The 20,079-nt window shown below is 37.6% G+C and overlaps 1 protein-coding gene across 1 annotated transcript in view; it reads right to left on the bottom strand.

Annotated features, from left to right (window-relative positions):
* The window catches only part of CHD9 (chromodomain helicase DNA binding protein 9), an 86,439-nt gene that overhangs the window by 54,479 nt on the left and 11,881 nt on the right, over positions 1–20,079 (bottom strand). Inside the window, 1 exon segment of the mRNA XM_030956294.1 lies at positions 15,806–17,408. Coding sequence (XP_030812154.1) covers positions 15,806–17,242 — 1,437 coding nt within the window. The 5' untranslated portion in view covers positions 17,243–17,408.

The following is a 20,079-nucleotide window of genomic DNA, read 5'->3' on the forward strand; positions in this document are numbered from 1 at the left end:
TATGAAGCAGCATCACAAGGACAATTATCACATTTTAATTTTACTTTTGAAAACTCTAGCCAAGATGTTTCTACATTATGCTTACAGTAACTACAGTAAATTACAGGGATTTATCATTTAGGGTGATTATTTCATATCTTGGTAAAAATGGTAACTAATCAACTATTTTACATTTTGAGATCAGCTAAACAAAAAAAAATATTCCTAATGTATCCTGGGTATAATTTTAGCTCTAAAAGCCAAATGCTACTAAAGCCAGTAGTGTTACATTGGTCAGTTCTTGAACGTTCCTGGGCCAGAAAAAAACAAACAAAAAATGCTTAATAATTAAGTAGGTAATCCAGAAATGGTGGCTTTTTTGTGAATCCTTTTACAGTCTCTTTCTAGATATTTTATCCTTTTAAAACAAAGTTTCTTTGCTGCATTTTCTCAGAGATCAAAGCTGCTTCCCAATTTATTCCTCAACACCATTTACTACACTCTTACTGTAGAACTGTGAGTATGCTGGCCGAGGCTCCTCTATGTTATAATTCCTCTGCGTCTTGCTCTGTACTATCCCTTCCGAGTTCTGTCTCCTGCACTGCACAAACATTAAGCTATTTGTTAGAAATCCCAGACCATGGGGGTTTTTTGATTTTGCTATGACATTTCTAACCACATGGAAATGACATTCATGAAGATGTAGGAAGGCACCAGCCAGCCATTCTAAGCCAAATAAATCTGTAATGAAACCTTCATCAAGAAAGTCACCATTGTCACAAAAACCAAAACTGGAAAGCAACACAAGTGTTTTGATATTAGAATGTGAACCATGCTTGCACTACAGAGGGCAGGATCTGTGTGTACTTAGCAACAAAAGCCATTTAATCCAGCAGCTCTTTTATTCTGCTAATAATTTCATTATTTGAAAACAGGCACAACTATAAAATGATTGAACAGTTGTAAATCATCATGCACATGAAAAACATTTCAAAGGTTCTCGAGCATCTACCAAAAAAAAGGGCAAAGCCTTTTGCAAGCTGAAAACACCCCTCCCCCTCAGTGAGACGGAACGCAGATAAAACATCCTATAGGAATATATCCTCACCAGTGGCTTACAAACCTATTCCATCTAGGATAAGAAAGAAATTTTTAACTGACAAACATATAGGTGACGGTGGAAAGGAAAACCCTGAGGCCACCGGGGTTTAAAACCTGAAGATTTTATTTGGAAAAATAGGTTTGTACTTTTCACGATTGCGAAGATAATCATCCAAACATGAGCGAATGCAAAGCAATGCAATGTTGTCCTTTGAGTCTGCACAGAGGGAGCTCCAGGGTATCTGCTGCTGCTAATGGCTTTGCCAAGCAGCAGCCGAGTGCAGGAAACAAGCCTCCTGTCAGTTCCCTGCTGCTCCACACAATCCTCTGGGCAGCAGGGAAATTGGCAGGAATCACCTCAAATTCACACCAAAGCTGCTGCCTGCAAAAGCCATCAGCAACAGCAGCAGGTATGGGCCCTGGTGGTGCTCACACCACAGAGCTGGCCCCGAAAAACACTCAGGGAACAGATCAGACAACAGCTGTAGAATTCCCCACACATGCCCTGATCCCCAGCCAGGGGAGCATCTTTTTGGCACTATTCAAGGGAATTTGACATGCTGTCTCACAGGAGTAGAAGGTATACCCTACACATATCTGAATGATTTCTTAGTTAAACAATGTAAAAGCAGTGAAGTTACCAAGGAATATCGAGAAGCAGAATCATGACAGCATCTTTCCAATAGCCAACAGTACTCTGCTGAGTAGGCTTTTTGAAGAAAGGCATTTCCTCCAACCACTTTGTTGTGGTTGCTTAGGACATGCATTTGAAGACCTTCACTGGCATAACAGTCCTTCCCCCAGCAAGGACAAACCACCATCCTCAAAACTTACAGACATCAGGTTTTTCTCCTCTAAAGCCTAAACGCATTTTCCACAACAAGTCCTTCCTTCACATCCTCTGCATATCACTACAGAGGTAGCCCCAAGGAGAAAGCGAGTTTAACGCCAAAACTACTTCTACGTCCTAGAAAACCCTCCCAAATCCTGCCTTATCTGTTCCAATAGTAAAACATGGCTTCCACTGTAAGAACACCTTTCCTGCAGTAGGTATGGCCATTCACAATACAGTAGCATTATTTTCAATTCTGTGTGTGCACAAACCTTTCAGACTAAGTATCTCCCTGAAGTCACGCCCATTCTTGATATATTCTAGGAGCTGACATGCTTTTCTCTGAAATTTTAACAAGTCACACATTTGTGATTGAATTATACAAGGCACTTCATTGAAATAATGTTTTTCACTTGTGGATCTACCGACCACTTAGATTAGCTACCTAACAGCTAAATCATAAGCTAAGAGCATTAAGAGCTAAATTGTGACCCTAAGGAGTGTAACAACAGAAAGCTAAGGTTTACATGCCTTGAGTGGCTCTTTCACTCCTGCTGGTAGCAGTACACACCTGCAGGACGATGCTCACACCAAGTACTGTCTGCCTTGAAAGCCTAACAAGTTCCTGACAGTCCATCAGGTCCTCAGGAAATCAAGATGACCTTGACATCAACTGCACTAAAAGCAGCTAAAATTAGCCACCTGGAAACTTGATCTTCATGCATTACTACATCACCTTTGTTCACATTTATTACTAAACAAGGCATCTCTGTGCATGTCGAGTCAACAAACAGGATGAATATCAGAACCAGAGTACAGATAAATAAATTTCATTACTTAAAATAATCAATAGTTTGGAGACTTTGTCCAAGTTAGCTTCTCATTTTTCACATTATAATCACATGAAAACTGCAGTTGCTTTTAACTCATTGCAGTGAAAAATCTTAAAGGTATATTCATTCATCATTTGAATTATAAAATTGTATTTAGGAATGCAACTTTTAAAAACCCCCAAAGCATGAACTCAACTCAGTGACTTCTGAATTCCATACTAGCACTCTGAACTTCTTTCCTCTAGAATAGTCTGCAGAAATAAGTCCTCTCGTGACTTTTAATGGTCGATTTATAATTAAAAAGGTTATCTATTAAAAAAAACCCCAAAAACTCACAGCCTTGACAGAGTCCATCTGTAGAAGATTACCTACAATATCCATATTTATCACCCCACATGTATGCAGAAAAACACTGCCTTTGCTGAATGGCAATCCCAGCAAAAGATGTAGTTTTCTTTAGACAGTAAACTGAAATGAGATTTTCAGTTAATCAGGCTACTTCTGCACAACTAATGGGAAAATCACCTAAATATGCAGGAGGGTTTCTTTTCTCCAGAGACAACTCCCTCCAGAGTTCCTTCTGAACTGCTATTTATTTTCTTGTTCAACAGTTGCCCCACACCATCTGCATTTAATAGAAACAGAATTTCAAGACATAGATTTATGAAACCTACCCCAATATAAAATAGACATGTACAGATAGATTAAAAAAAAACAACAAAACAAAAAGACACCAGGGAGAGTGTTTTTCATCTTCCATACTTGTTATCTATAATGTTGGTAAATGAATGGCTGACAATTACAGCACTGTGGCCAGACAACAGTTTTTATCTGTGTAACAGTCACTTCAGAACATACATCTGTGATTTGGGGTGTGAATGTGGTTTATGCCTCACAAGGCACTTAGCATCATGCTTGCAACCACGTTTTAAATTTCTGTGGAAATGAAAACGCTAATGGAAGGGTCAGCAACCTTAAACTAGTCATGTTTCTAAGATGGAACATGCACCTGTTGGCACGTCACACTCTCTCTGCATAATGTGTTGTTTCACATCTCAGTGCTGCAGAACCCAGTAATAGTATCACTAATCATGTTTTGCCACCAATATAGTGAAGATACCATAGCTGGCATTAGTAGCAGCTTCTTAACCAGTGACCTGCCTTATCATTCATGGGGGGAAGATCAAGCCATGTCCATGGAAGCAGCTGCTAAGCTGGGCCTGCAGCAGAGGCAGCATTGGAAGTTACAGGATGAGTCTGCAGCACACATTTTGCTTCCATTTGGAAGAGATTGTTTGAAGAAAGTATTTTGGGGCTCAGTGCCAAATATAGTTAGAATCTTTTGCTGAATATTTAGTAGTGGTATGAAAACTGTGTGTAATTTGCACGGGAACTCTTAAAGGAGGCACTATGTACTGGAGCATGCTAAATTGCCAGGAAATGAAAGAAATTGAGAACTTCATCCTGCTTGCTCTGCCAGGCTGCTGCATTTAATGTGTTTCAGTTTTCAGTGGCTTGGTGTTCTGTGCCCATCAGGTACCCACTTTTCTTCGGTTCCAATCTGTAATGTAAGAGCTATTTGGAAAATGGCAGACAATGCCAACACAAGCTACTGCCTCAGCAAAACTTGTCAGTGTTCTCTTTCACAGGCAGAGCCAGAACATGTAAGGCTAAGCCTGCAGGTAAGGCTGATCCCTAAGGGCACACTTGTGGTGCACTATGGCAGTATCACTATAATTACCAGGAGAAAACCATGGGCTCCTGTCTCTGAAAAAAATGTTATTATCAAATCCAAGACACCTGGTAGATGCACCACCAGTGAGTTACTAAGCTCAGATCAAATTCACAGTCATGCCATACCTCTACCTCTATTTTAATATTTTCTTCTTTAAACTAAGGGCCAAAATAGTCTAGCAAAAACCTTATTCTTTCTTGCATTCTTGCCTAATCCTAACCATACAAATTTTGCAATTACTTGACTCCTTAAGCAACAAAGATGACTAAACTTCTACTCTATAAAAAGGCAATTCAGGTTTCAGTTCACTGTTTGAAACAAGTCTTATGTGGGCATCTGGAAATAAATCTGTAAAATACTTAAATAAATAGTTACAGACAAGAAAAATCAAAGAGATATTTCTGTTTTAAAAAAAGTAGCCATTAGGGTTCAAAATCCCTAGTAAAGCTCTAAAATATCTTTGATCCACTGAAATCTAACATCATCCAACACCTTCTTGGACAGTACAGATAAGAATTTGCTTCTTCTGGAACACATGCACATACATATGCCTGATTTTACAATTGGAAAAGATTATTTAACATGTAAAGCCAGATAGCTTCTATCCCCAGCTTTTTTTTAATGGCCTTTTAAACTCCTGAAAAACATAACGTTAGCTGAAACTGCTCTAATTTAAGATGACAAAATCCCTTTAAATGATGATTTAAAGGTAAAATAATGAAGAATTGACTGCAGAAGTCTTCAGAACAGAAAACAAAATTGCAACAAACTCAAAATTCAACTGGATTTTTAAAAGTTGCCACTTACCCACCCATGTTCTATATGACCACCACTTTTGTATGCCACTGAGAGAGTTATTTTCTCATGGGTTTTTTCTTACCAAACAGAGAAGAAGACAAGACAAAAACCCACCCAAAACTACCTTCAGAAAGAACATCACATGAAGAGCTTTCCCATTAGTCCTAACATCCAACACAGCTTCACAATATATCACAAACAAGCCAATATATCACAAGCACGCCAATCACACTAAAGACCAGCACAGCCTCCATCTCTGGAGCAAGAAAAAGCAACAGGACTTTAATGGTCCTTGGTTCTTGTTAAAATTTCAGTTCCAGTGTTCCCTCTACATCTCTCATGGAAGTGGACTTGTAAGAACACATTTTTCTGATTGAAACAAAACCCACTTTCATCCCTAGAAAGTTTACTGCTGTCAGTATTTCCTTCCACTATCCCCCAGTTGTTCCACTCTCTCTCAGTTTGTTATCAGCCCAGACAGAGAAGACATTCCAGATGTGAAGGGTTGTAAACTGCACAACCCTCCATGGTCTATTCTTGGTACTCTTGTGCTACTTGGAGGAGTCACTGAACCCGCTGAAGGGATCAAAGGAAGGGCAGGTGGGCAAGAACTCTCCAAAGCAGCAGGAAGCTGCCCACCTTTTGTCTCTGCCTCACTTCTGCAAATACCTACAGAAAGGGAAGTCAGGCTAGGTCAGAGAAACAGCCACACACTGGACAAAACACAGAGGTGGGTTTTCTTCCACAGCATGCTTCAACAGCCCAATTTACCAAATTCTGCTCACATTTTATAATACATTGAGTGCAATGGTAAAAACCACTTCAATTAGAAGCTAAGTGAACCAGCTTATTCAAAGTATAAAGGCTACTGGAAAAACATGCTGCAATGGATCACTATCTTGGTCAGTCCCCAGGAAATGATCCTATGATAATATTGGCAGCCTTCTTTTTAACTTTTTCCTGTTTTTAAAGTATGCATTTTCAGTGCTTGTTTGTAGCAGAACAATGAAGTATTGTTGACAGGATGACAGATGTGAAAAATAGGTATCATTTGATTAAGAGGGAAATACCAATCACGAAAGAGCTTTAAATCAAAACAGATTGCATATTCAGAAAGGCTAGCATGTAACAACTCTCTGTGCAATAGTTTTATTCCCTAGAAGCAGTTAAGTTTAAAAGTTTACTTAATCTTTGAACATGGCTTTTTTTTTTGTAGTACTCAGTACTTTACAGAGTATCCAAAATATTTTCAGCATTCAAAATTTCAGTGAGATTAAAAAAACCCAGCACTTAACATTAAACACAGCACTTAGCACTAAAACATATATGACAGAAATTGGGAAAATTATTTTTAACATCAACAGCTGGGGAGTCACTAATATCAGTACTGACTGCACAGCATATTTCCATTTAAATCAAAGAGGGGGCATAGTTCTTCCACTTCAATTCAAAACAACTTACATATTTTTTGTTTCAGCTTCAATGAACTATTTTAACAGCTTTTTATGCCAGAATCTTCAGTTCAAAAGAGTCCTTTAGCATATATGCTAACCTAATGAAACTACTCCCCTAGAATCTAGTTTTCTCAATTAAATATTCATTAACAAAATCCTTCCCCCTAGTTAAGGAGTAAAACAAGATGCCTAAAGAAAAGGAATTTATCAAAAAGGGTGACGGTTCAAAAATAAAAAGTTCCAAGTCAGAGGATACTACTGGAGAACAACAGTTTGATTTCAGGCAAATGAAACCCAAAAGCAAACAAACCAAACTGTTTTTTCCCCAAAATAAATTTCTATAAGATTTCTAGAGAAAGAATAGCATCCAAGAGCTTCACAGTAATAACCACAAAATAACTTTTGGTAAGCATCAAAAAGAAGTAAGCATCAAAAAAAAAGTTGCAAGACAGGTTTCAAAAAATTACTGCTATGGTTATGTTTCTAACCTCAACTGAGTCTGGCTACTAGCAGAAGTGCCAGGACTAGCCCCACTATAAAGGCCAAGAAAAGAGAAATTCTTATCTTCAACAGAGCTGCAGTCAGCAGAAGCTGTCACCAGCACAGAGCAGAGTGACAGCCTGGTTAGAGACCAGTGTGCTGCCAAGGGCATCCCCAAGCACCATCATGAGCAGGAGCCCCTCTGTACCTTTGTCCCCAGCAAGCAAGGCTGGGTCACCATTTCTGAAATCTAAAATCACTCCAAGCCTGAACACCATTGCAATTAAACCACATGAAGTCAGCAAGCACACTGGGCAGGCACCAGAAAACACATCTCCTGTGTGGTGCTGGAGTTGATCAGATTTCAAACACTACAGGATTGCACGTCAAGGAATCCTCCAAAGGATGATATAAATAGGAGCTACAATACAGACACATCAAAATAAATTTGCCTAATCTAGTTTAAAAATTGTTCTTACTGAACTCAGAGACAGTAAGACACATGTCTGGTTTTGTCACTCAGATGTTCCTTAAATAATTTACCTGCCTTCCCTGTGATGGCTTGGGTTCTCTAACAGCTGGTTTCTGCTTTTAAGAGTTTCAAGGACCAAAGTTCCTGCTACAACAAAGCTTACACATCAGGCTGAGCCATACCTAGACCTAATGGACAACTGCTGCAATGACTTAAAAAACAATGCACGTGCACTGCGTCTTCTTATCCTTCTGAGGAATACAAACAGGTACTGGAAGCCATAGTATGTTGCAAGTCTCAAAAAGCACAAGAGTTATGCTTTTCTTGTGAGTTTGCTTAAAATATGATTAAAGAAATCTCTGTATTGTGGTGCTCATTATAAAAATAAGGTACAGTGAAACAATTCCTTTTAAGATTACTTAAGATTATTTTAAAAACCTATCAGTAGGACTATTGTTTTGAAACGATGTTTCAAACTCTGAGAAAATACAAAAAAATCTCAGAACCACAATATTTGCAATGGCTTCTTTAACACTTAGGCTAGCTTCTCTTTTCTTTCCAAGATATCAACTATAACTAAATTGTGAGGTCATGAGTATCTCTTAAAAGAGGCTATGAAATTAATTCTGGTTTGCAATTCAATATGCTGCTCAACAGCATTATGTACACATACATGATATGCTACTAACATTGAAATTATTTTCAAATACAGGCTAACTCCTGAGCAGGCAGTATGTAAAAGATGGGAACAGTTTCAGGAGATATAAATTAAAATGCTTGCCCTTCACAGTAAGATATCAAGGGAACAAAAAACTCAAGTACAAATACAAGCCAAATAGTCCACACAAAAGAAAACCTGCCACATTTATGAAAGAAAAATCAATCTCTGCTACAAATTACACAGCTTTCAAAAGTGTAAGACTTGTCATCTTTTCTAGCCTAAAGCTACATTCCTAGCTTCATTTATCATGCTTACTGAAATCAGCATTAGAATTCTCGGTCTCATCATCCTAAGAATCCCACTAATTTATATTTATTAGCCTTAAGAGTTCCCAAATTCAATCCACTCAGCACCTGATGATAAACACTCTCTTAGAAATCTGTGTAACCAGGAAATTGAGCAATTTTTTTAAAACCTGATAATAAACAAAGAAAACAATACCTCTCCAGATGTGGGAGGCTGTTTGGGAAACAAAGGGTTGAAAATTATTCTGATCTGTCTATATATTTAGAAGTAACATAACAGCTAAAAGAAATTGCAAAACCTGAGTGCACAAAACACACAGGCATCTGAAGAAAAGCCACATGAATTCCAAATGTATCAGATTGTCTGGCTTCAAAACCACACTACTGGTTAACATCTTTACAAGTTCTGCTGCTCTTTCAGTAATAACACTTCACTAACACTTCATCAAGTGTTGATTTTCTATAAAATGTCTCAAGATAAAATGCTGCTCTGGAAGTTTTACAGGCAATGGTATGTTCTTAGCCACTCAAAAATGCAGAATCTAGATAACAGTGTTAGTTAAAGCAGGTTAGTGGCTACTGGAGCCAATGGACAGTGCCACAGTGAGTCCACTTGCACTGTCTTTGCATTTAGTGCTGGAGGCCCACACACAATTATTTTGCCTGTACTGGAGAAAATAATGCCTCCACTCCTTCCTCTGTCACAGAATCACAGAATGGCTGAGGTTGGAAGGGAGCTCTGGGGATCATGTAGCTCAACCCCCTAGGACAGGCTGCAAAGGGTGGTGTCCAGACAGTTCTTGAGTAGGAGCCTCCAGAAGTTCTCAGGGCAGCCTGTTCCAGAGCTGTCACCCTCCCAGTAAAGCAGCTGTTCTTCATCCTTAGATGGAAGCTCCTGAGTTTCAGTTTGTGCCCCTTGTCCTGTCACTGGGCACCACTGGAATGAGCCTGGCCCCGTGCTCATGACACCTTCAGGTGTTTGTGTGCATTGACCAACTGCCCTGCACTGTGCTAGGGAACCTGATCCTGTGCAACTGAGAACTGAACCAGAACTTGGATTCTGGAAAAACACTCTTGACAAAAAAAGGGCAAAGTTTCTCTGTACCTGAAGAAGTTTCCCAGTGCAGTTCATAGCCCAAATGTTGCATTAACACAAGACAAAATGAAAGAATAAGAGCTTTTTTTTAAAAAAACTTTCCTGATAATTTATTAGAGTTTAGGCATATATTGAACTATAGCTTTAATAGCCTATAGAATGGGTTGCTGTCTTTAAAAGATAATTTAACATGGATTTTGTTTTCTATGTAATTAGGTACCACTTCTTCCAGATGCTAAGATTGCACAATTATATCTGTACTCTCACATTAATTAATTGCTTTGTAGTTTTTCAATGTTAAAAAGACACCTATTTCTAAATAGTTATTTAGATTATTCAACCACACTTACCCTGCATTATCATTAAAAAAATAATATCAATTCAACTTATTTTTATCAACTAGTCTCACCTTGCTATTTTACTCCTGCAATTTGACCCAGCCAGAAGCTTTCTTCCTATGCCTGCCATCTGTTAACTAATTTTTACAAAAATGCTTCTCTTTTGGCACATTTCAAAGACAATTATAGTACTTATTTAATGAGTGTGCAATTATCTCAGGAAAAAATATATTATTATATTATGACAATCATTAAAACAGCAAGTGTTTAATTTTAAAGAGCAAACATACACAAAGAATTGGACAGCCTAATTATTTGACAAGTGATGAAGGTTGAGAGAGACCTTCTCAATAAAGGTTTAAGAAAAGCATTCATGATAGCAAAAAGATCCAAAAAATTGTGGAAAAAAATTAATTCCACTCAACAGAAATTACTAAGAAACTCATAAAGCATTTAAAACTGTAAAACAGATACTCTGGCACATTTTCAGTTTTCTGAAAAACCCAACAATTTTTGTCTTTCCCTTACTACAGTTTTATTTTGAAAGCCAAAACAGGGGAAATGAAAATAGAGACAATAAAAATTATACTCATCAATAAATGTGTTACAAATTTATCTCACAAACATGTACTTTCTTTCCCCAACCTAAGCAATTTGCAAATTAAAAAAATAAAATTTATAAAAGGTTTATGTAAAACATATATAATATCTACAAAAGCAACTATAAATTGAACTATAAATAAAGCTATCAAAACATTGCTCTTTACATGATTAATATGTCATTGGCAAAAAGCCATAGATTAATAATGAAAACATTATATTATATACAGCTGTAATTTAGAACTTCATTCCAAGAACTGCACTACTTGGGCTCAGAGATGCTGCCCTGCTCTTCTCATTAACTCTGGGCATTTGACACAGCTTTGCCATGGTCAATCCCACCTGTTTGTGCAGGATTTTTTCAAATCACAGAAATTAAGCAAAAAAACCTGCAAAATATTGCACAAAGGTGATCAGTGAAGGAATTGTTTTCATTACTTCAGCATAGATGATAAATTTATTAGGTGCAGGGAATTCTGCTGCCTCACTGTGGTACAGGATTTACATTCCTATGAGGAAGGTAAAAAATGTTCTTGAGGCACAGAAAATTAAATCCAGTGCACACAACTTGTAGAAATGCTTAAAAAGAAACTTCAGGCAAAGATTTACATTTGTTAATATGCTGTCACCCATAAAATTGACCCTAATTAAAGGAAAAATATAGGAACATTAGATATGCTTAGTGGGAGTTATACCACTACTATTCAACACTTTAAGAAGAATAATCCATGTTAGGGTTATGAAGGTTTTTTTAAAATTACAAGATATGATTTGTAATGAACCCAAATGCTTACTGGAACAGACATCTAGATTTCCAATCATAGAATCATTAAGGTTGGAAAAGACTCCCAAAATCATCAAGTCCAACTTTTGACTAGATACAAAGATGTGAAATGATGCAAACTAGAACAGATTTTCAGATGTGTATTTTGTTATGCTCAGTCTCACTGAATATTTCACTGCTTCCCAAGCCACATGCACATAGTAGCACCATAATTTAAAAATCTTGTATTGTACCAACTCTTAGGAGCCATAACCTATAAACTTACTATGCAAAATAGCCAGTCTCTTCTACAAAGAAGTTCTGTGTAGTATGATCAGTTCCTTAATTTAATATATTCCTTGTTACAGGCTTACTTAAAATTGAACCATACAGAATATGAGAAAAACACTCTAATACTATATTCTATCTATAAATATAGTAGATATATATACACACAAATCCTGTATGATTTATTTTGATACATTTCCATAACTGCTTATATATCAAGCAGCTGTCTGGACTTAGATCTCACAGTTAGCCAAGAAAGCACATCACTGCTTACTCTGTGTATCTCTCATAAAAGCTTCACAGTCCATGATTGTATATACAAGTAGAACAGCAACCAATAGCAGCATAAGAGTTTTACAAGTGGAGTAATCCAAGGGATACATGTCTACAATGAATTTAGAGTTGCTATAAAAGTGCCATGTGATAGCACAGTCAGACATGAACAGCCTGTGACAATTCAGGACATCTCAGCAGCACATAAATCTGGATGTGGATCTGGTGAGAGTTAATTCCCTCTCTGATGATAAGCTCATATATGAGGTTATGCCACTCTGATATATACAGATATCCTGGGGTACAGCACCACCCAAGCAATCATCTATGAGGTTCAGACTTTGCCAAACTTTCAACAAGGGCAAGACAAATCCTTTCAAAAACATTAGTGTCATCTATTTCTATAAAAGAAGTGGTAGGACAGCTCAGGCTTGCAGGCATAAAAGCACTTGCATGTTTCAAGTCAGTTTTTACACAAATTCATGAATACACTGAATTGTCAAGTTAGCTGCCAAACTTTTAGTCACAAAAAGGAAAAAAAATTAATTACGTAATTTAAGAACTAAGACTACCACCTAATCCTATAGCACTTCATATTATTAATGAAATGTTATTTTTCATCAGTGTATTTTTTATTTTCATGTTATTTTTAATCTCAATTCCTCTGCTTTCATGTGTGCAGCCAGAATACATAACATACACAGTGAGACAGCTGTAATCTTCTCTAAGGACAGTTTATACTTATCTTTCCAAGAGTTTATACTTCACATTATTTTTCCAACAGTTTATACTTATCTTTTCAACTTCCTTTTTCTTCTAAAGATGTAAAACAATGTTGAAGCCTTTTTTATCCTTCTGAGAAGCAAATAGATTATTTAGCCTTAGCAAACTCAAAGCAGTTTTAAGTGAAGTTAAAAGAACAGAAGTCTTGTATTAGTCAAAGTTAAGACTACAGGAGTCTTCAGCATTTCACTTTACTTTCTGTTCTCAAACTAACTCTGATGAAAAATGCATGATGTAAAATTAAGGGTGCAATTTATTTACAATTCTGATCTAATTACAGCAGAAAGCATATTAGCACTATAAGACAGTCTTTTTAATTCTGCAGCATTATTACACCGAACAGATTGTATTAATTTTTAAATTAATTTCCATCAAAAGAATAACCATACAAGTAAAAATGTTATGAGTATGCTTGCTCTCAAATACTGAAACAAGTATTTAATGGTCTTCCTTAATTTAAATAACCTCAGTCTAAATATGGTTAAAGATCTTTGGTTGTATAATATTGGGTCAGTTCCAATACCTACAGTTCATTAATATAATAACTTCATTATATTTCATAAAATAAAGTTATTCTTTCTGAGAAAACACCAACCATTATCAAACTGAAACTGTCAAAAAAAAAACCAACTAAATTCACTATTAATTGTTTCTTCAATATGTACTAGAGCCAGTGTGAAACACTGTCTTGTTAAAAAATTTAAGGTTCACCTTAACTACTACATGTGAAACTTGTTGAAATCCCTTCCCAACAGACTCCTACCTGAAGTCAACCAGTTTTAAGATGAAAATTCCTTCCCCCTTCACCCCATCTTTTTCCTCCCTGGTTAAACTGCACACATTTGTAAAAAGCTCTAACAGAAGGAACTCATCTTGAACTTGAAATTCTAAAAAGAGATCAAAGAATAGACGTGAGAATTACAACTAAAGCCCTTCTTAGAATTGTAGTCAAAGGACAGATCTGAAACACTTCAGTAATTGCCATACTTTTCCATTACTATTCATACTACATACTCCACTGATTTAAAGAGGCTTCTACATGGTTTGCCTCTGTGCATTCCTCAACAGTTTGACAGCTACCAGTTCACAACCAGTTTCTGAAGGAAACATTAAACATCTGTCCGACCAGATAAACTCAAGGTCAGAATCCAGTTTATACAATTTATTGCATACCCCAAAATAATAAAAACCAAACCAAGCAGTTTTATAACTATCTGGCTTCCGGCTGTTTTATTTCAAAGAAGAAAAACATTAAAATTTCAAATACTGCAAAGTTGTTTTGTTCTCACACCATGATAAAAACAAAACCAAACCCCTAAACTTTAAAGGCTCTCCACAGATCTCACAACTTTCCCTCTATTTCTTGATACAAAATGCTAAACTGATGTCAGTAAGATTGAAGCAAGTCCAAAAAGGTTCTGACAAATACAAAAGTCACAGCACCAGAAAGTTTTATTAGACCTGCTTTTCATTGCCTGGCTTATATCCCACACGCTCCTCAAAAATGATACTAAGCCCTGGGTTTCTCACCACCCCCACTTTTCCTGGAATCCATTTCCTCTTCACCCTTCACCCCAAGTATGCTCAGGGAGCCCAAAAGCCTGCACACCCCTGTTCCCAGCCCCTGAGCTGCTGCCTGGCAGGGAATGGGGCGCTGCTCCCACGGCAGGGCTGCGCACACGCACACACACACACACTCACCAACAGGATCACCTTCATCACCTTCCCCTGCGAGCTGCTGGAGCCTGGGTCTTCACCTTACCGAGATCTCTGACAAGAAAGGCTACTTGGGTGCACCCTCTTTTGGTTTTTTAGGCAGGGAAGGAGAAAGGCAATGTTTATCAAAACCAACAGATTGCATCTACTGCATCATTCAGTTAATCAAGCTCATCTGAACCGCACTGCTGGATATCCATGTTCCATTAACATCACCCCACAGTTTACAGAAAAAGTTTCACTGGTAGGAATTGACAATTACACGCTCCATAAACATAAGCAGAAGTTGTAATGGAGAAGCAATCTACTGAACCAAGACCAAAGATTAGGCATGTTAAGCCCTTATCTCTACGCTAATGATCTAAAATTAACAGGGGGGAAAAGAAAAATGTTACATTGTCTCCTTCACTGGCCTGTGTCCTACAAACGAAAAGAATCAAAAGTCAGTAGTTAAGGTTCTTGCCTTCCCCATTTTTTTTTCCAGAAAGACAACATTCTGGTTTCTCAGATAGAGAGAATATTGGCAGCAAGAATACAGAAGTAACAGTTACTTAAACCTTTTTAAAGCTGCCTGCTGTAAATTATGTTTGATCGTCAGAGTTGCATCTGTTTTGAAATGCACAGACTGAAAAATAGCAAACAGTTTTTATGTCATCTTGTCCTCCTCGTGGAGGACTCAAATACTAGCAGTAGATGGGCACATTATACTAAAACAACTGCTGATTTTTTTGGTATAGCCAAAAGTAACAAAATCCAACATACACACAGCTTTTTATATGTTTTCTATTATTATTGAACACATGAAAATCAAGAATAATAAGTGTATAATTTTAGGCAATGAGCATGAGTGCAAAGACACAAAGCAAAGGACAGAGCAACAGCATAACCACAAGTCTTGCAGGAAATCAGCCATACAAACCTTACCAAGGGTCTTAAAAACATGTTTCTCTAAGTAATTTTCAAGACAAAAAGTCATTATATTTGCATCAAAATCATAAACCAATAAATTTTCTCTGTTGTACTTCAGAAGTACAAGCAGCAGAAGGAACAACACCATTTTATCTGAATAAGATCATGTAGTCTTGTTTTCTGCAGTGATAGGAAAACAACAGGAGAAAGCAATGTCCGTATCAAGTGGTTAGGTTTTTTCCCTCCTTAACAAGACTTCTTCAGGGTCAAATAACAGCTCAGAGACTTCAGTTATCATGCTTTGAGTCAAGCACCAGTCACAATTATTCATTTCACCCCATCAACCAAATCAGACGGTTCAAACCCCCACTCCCCAAATCTCTACATACCTGTCCTTGTAAGGTTGCACGACTTCTGCCCTGCAGGTGCTGATTAGAAACTGAAGAATGCCAAGGATGGATCTGAGTCTGAGACGGTGCCCGAACGAGTTCGGATGACGGTGTCACTTGCTGTGGGGTTATGTGGTGTTCCAGGTCATGCTCTAAAACATGGCTTGTGCTATCCTGAACAAAGGCAGAGTCATCAAACTGTGGCAGAAGATCTTCCTGTAAGAGGTCATCCGGGTCAAGTCCTGTGAATGGTTCACTGTGAGTCTCCACTTGATGAAGTAAATTGTCATCTAAAGATGTAAAACCGTTGCTTTCAATAGGGTCGGTGAAATGGCTTATCTGAGAAGCAGAACCAGTAGAAGCTGGAAAATTAATATTCACAGGAGAGAGTTTCGAACTACTAAAGTTGCCCTGAGGATGCGCAGAATGCAACATTTGAAAAGTACTTGAATTCAAAGTTGTGTTAGGATTCAACATGTGCTCGGTTGTTTCTTGCTTGGTCCCTGTTTGAGATGTAAAGGCATCACTTCCAGTGAAGTCAGAGATAGAGTGTGTCTGCTGGCTAGTAGAAAGAGCTGTTGTAGGCTGAAGAAGGCTGGTAGGAGAAATGTGATTATTAGAGTAGGAATACGGAGATGAAAATTGTTGACTATTACTGACAGAACATGGAGTAATAGTTGGGGACTGTCCATCAAAATTTCCTTCTTGATTCCCACAAAAATGTATCGAAGCACTTGCAGTTTGAGAAAACTGTTGAACAGACAGAGGCTGCTGTGAAGTCGATGGATTAGAAACTGAAGGTGGGTGGTTAACACTGACTCTGAGGGAAGTAGACACGTTAACTTCCATGAAGTCTTTTGGCTGACTCAGAGCATCCTGCCCCGTGCTGTTCCTGCTCTGCTGCGGCCGTAGCGAGGCACACTGATGCTGTGGTTCATTAGCCTGAAATAAGGCAAAGTCATGGTGTGCTACAAAGCTTTTGTTTTGCTGCATAGACTGAGAATGTCCTTGGTGAAAAGGGGACCCATTTTGATTCGAAACAGTCGTGGCAGTTTGATGACCCCACATAGGACTACCATCGGCCACATCTGGAAACATCCCATTGGACTGGTTTTGCGGATGAACTGGTGAACAATTGAACTGAGAGTGTGGTGATAAGACATTGTCAGCTGAGCTATTAAAAGACTGATTTACTGAGTGAAGCTTCAGTGAATCATACTGATTCAGCTGATCAAACTCACTCATCTTTTGTTGATTTTGAGCATCTTGCACATGGTTCAGTGAGTCTATGTGCAAAGGTTCAAATTCTGCACCCAAATTCAATTCATCAACAAGTGAAACAGGTCCAGGTTGAACAAAGGCATCATCTGACAAACCTTCTAAGGTCTCACTAAAAAGATTGGCATCATCAAAAAAATCCATCATAGGATCAGTCATCTTGAGAGGTCTGTTCTGCTTTTGCTCTCAACTCCAAATGGAGTCAATTTTGTCTCTCCACAGTGAACAGAAACAAATGACATCCAGCGGTCACCACCTTATCCAAGGCATGCCAACAGCCATTAGTGCTTCTGATGAAACATCTGTCTTCAGGTGTTAAAGCATCCTGAGAGGGAGAGCAGTGGGGGGGGGAAAGAAAAACGGAAAAATTTAATTACTCTCCTCATCCTTCCTGACCCTTCCCAACAGTTTTAAGGGTATTTGATACTTTGCTCATAACTAGCTACACCGAAAATCAAGTAAGTTATTTTTGCTTGTACTTGATGCCCTGTGCAGGTTTCATAATTTTTACCCCTTATAAAAATATGTTTTAAATGTAATGGTTTTATTTATTTTATTCACTCAGAGCAGAGTTTTAGATTCTCCTTGGTCATATTCATTAAAACTACCAAATTGCACCAGAATTGGGTTTTAGTGCTCCAGGATTAGAATTTGTTTATAGCAAAGAAATCATAAATATGTGAGATGTATGTAATAATTCCGTGTACTTAAACAAAATAACATGAAAGTTTATAAACCACATTTAAGTTAAGGCTTAATTTCATTAGGAGAAACTGGGATACTTTGTTTCTTCTATTTAAGTTGCACTATGCAAGGTCCTGAGAAACTGTATTTTATCACACGTAGGACATAACAGACTTTTCTTAGAAGGAAAGACAAGAGAATGAATACAGTGATACAAAGAAAACACAAAAAGAACAAGCTTTGGTTCAAAGGAGTTTGCACACCTAGTTTTGAAACATTTGAAACTATATATTCACAGTATCACTGTGTGATCACCAATTAATTGATTTGTAGTGAGGGATTTAAGGAGAATTGAAAAGCATGGTAAATTTAACTTTAGCCTAAAACCTCCCACATTTGTAGTGTAATCAAACAGAATGGGAAATGACTGAAAATGTGTGTCTGTGATAATGTACCTCCCCAGATAACTGGTAACTCTGTAGAATAGGGAAGCAATCACTTTAAATGAGCACCTTCATAGAAAATTAATTTATCCTGTCAGTACATACATCTAATTAAAGAGAAAAAAAAAAAAAAAAACCAGACACAACTTTTAATTCCTGACCCTCCCATTAAAGCTCACCTTCAATTGCAATTCATCATTAATGAATTTTCCTAAGAATAAAATGAGTATAGGATCCTTCCAGAAATGAACACCCAGTAAATCTGAAATATTCTCTGATGGAAAAGGTTCATGCTGAGCCTGCTAAGCCCAAAGTACTTCTTGGCAAGCTGATGAGAACCCATTCTGCATATACTCCTAAGCCACTGAGGGTGGTGTGGCCATAGTCAGAATAAAGCCAGACTTAAATTCACAAACCTCCTTTAGGGTTTAAGTATATGAGACTTCTGGTGTGTACAGAGAAGGACAGAGGGATCCTGTCTCATCCTGAGAGACACTGATCAGGTATGGTGTCAGTGAGGAGAACAAGGATGATAAAAAAGAAGTGACAGAAGCTTAGGGAGATGACACCTCAGCACAGCAAAGCTGCTGTGGACCCCAGATTATACATGTGCAAGTTATTGCTTAAAGTTGGGATCTCAGAAAGTCCCAAGATAAAGAAAGCATTAATATAAATTAGACCTCATTATCTTCTAACACTGATTAAGTTGTCTACTTACAAATAAATGCAACATAATGATGACTTTCCCAGAATGGAACACCTTCCAATAGATGACAAACAAGCAGCAGGATCCAGGTAGAAGGTCTGACATGGGTTATAGCACTGCTAATATAATGATATCTCATCCTAGTTTATCTCAACACAAAAGATAAGTCAGGAGAGAGCTATTTTACCAAGGATGTACAATCATTAACTAGTATACATGCTCTTAGCTAGAGAAGTCTAGAACTACTCAACAGGACTAAAAGCACCCTGTATTTAAAGTCATATACACCAGACAATCTCTTCCTGTTTTAATGACTGTGTCCCTTTACAGTATGTAAATGGAGAAAGCTTACAGAGCAGCTGGAATTACTGCAGCACACTCAGAACTGGCCTCACAGAAATTAACTTCTTGGCTCAAAAACCAAGAAACACTTTCCATCTTCATTTTTCCTATTTCCTTTCAGTATAAGGAAAACAAAAGAGGAAATAATGAACAAGTAATATGAACTCTCCTTTTAAAATGCTACAGTTTTATAACACAAATAAATCTTGGCAGGTATAAATAGGAAAAATAACCTGAAGATGTCAGCTTTGCTTCAAGGATCCAGGAGAGTTGGATAGCACAGATGAATTTCCAAACTGAGACATCTGAAGGCTAGATACATGAGAAACCTCTCCCAGCTAATCAGACCAACATAAATTTATTATGAAGACAGCTTCTATGTAAAGTGGAGATTGTGAAGTGACAAAAAACCCCCCAAAATAACTCTACCAACCAACCACCCAAACTTCTTGTGGAAAGAATACCACTATCAATAGCCTGAACACAAGTCTGCTGCAAAGAGAGTTTGGGTTTTGACAAAGGTTTTGACTTTTACCCATAGTCTGCAAGGAAACTTTATGTCTATCTTATACCAGAAGAAAAGGAAAATATCTATTTCACAGAATACATCAAAAAACCTGAACTCATACAAAAACATAAGGGAACAGATAGCAAATTTCACTCTGAAAACAAAGTGGGGGTAGCAGTAAAAGGAATATAATAAAAAAATCTAATGTGTTTTATTTCATGGCATTTTTGACTACTTTTGCTGATGTGACAACAGAACACAAGATAGTCTAGTTATAAGCAAGTAAATCAGGTGGAGCTTAAGCACTTGACCA

Source organism: Camarhynchus parvulus, chromosome 11 (assembly GCF_901933205.1).
Source record: "Camarhynchus parvulus chromosome 11, STF_HiC, whole genome shotgun sequence".
NCBI lineage: Eukaryota > Metazoa > Chordata > Aves > Passeriformes > Thraupidae > Camarhynchus > Camarhynchus parvulus.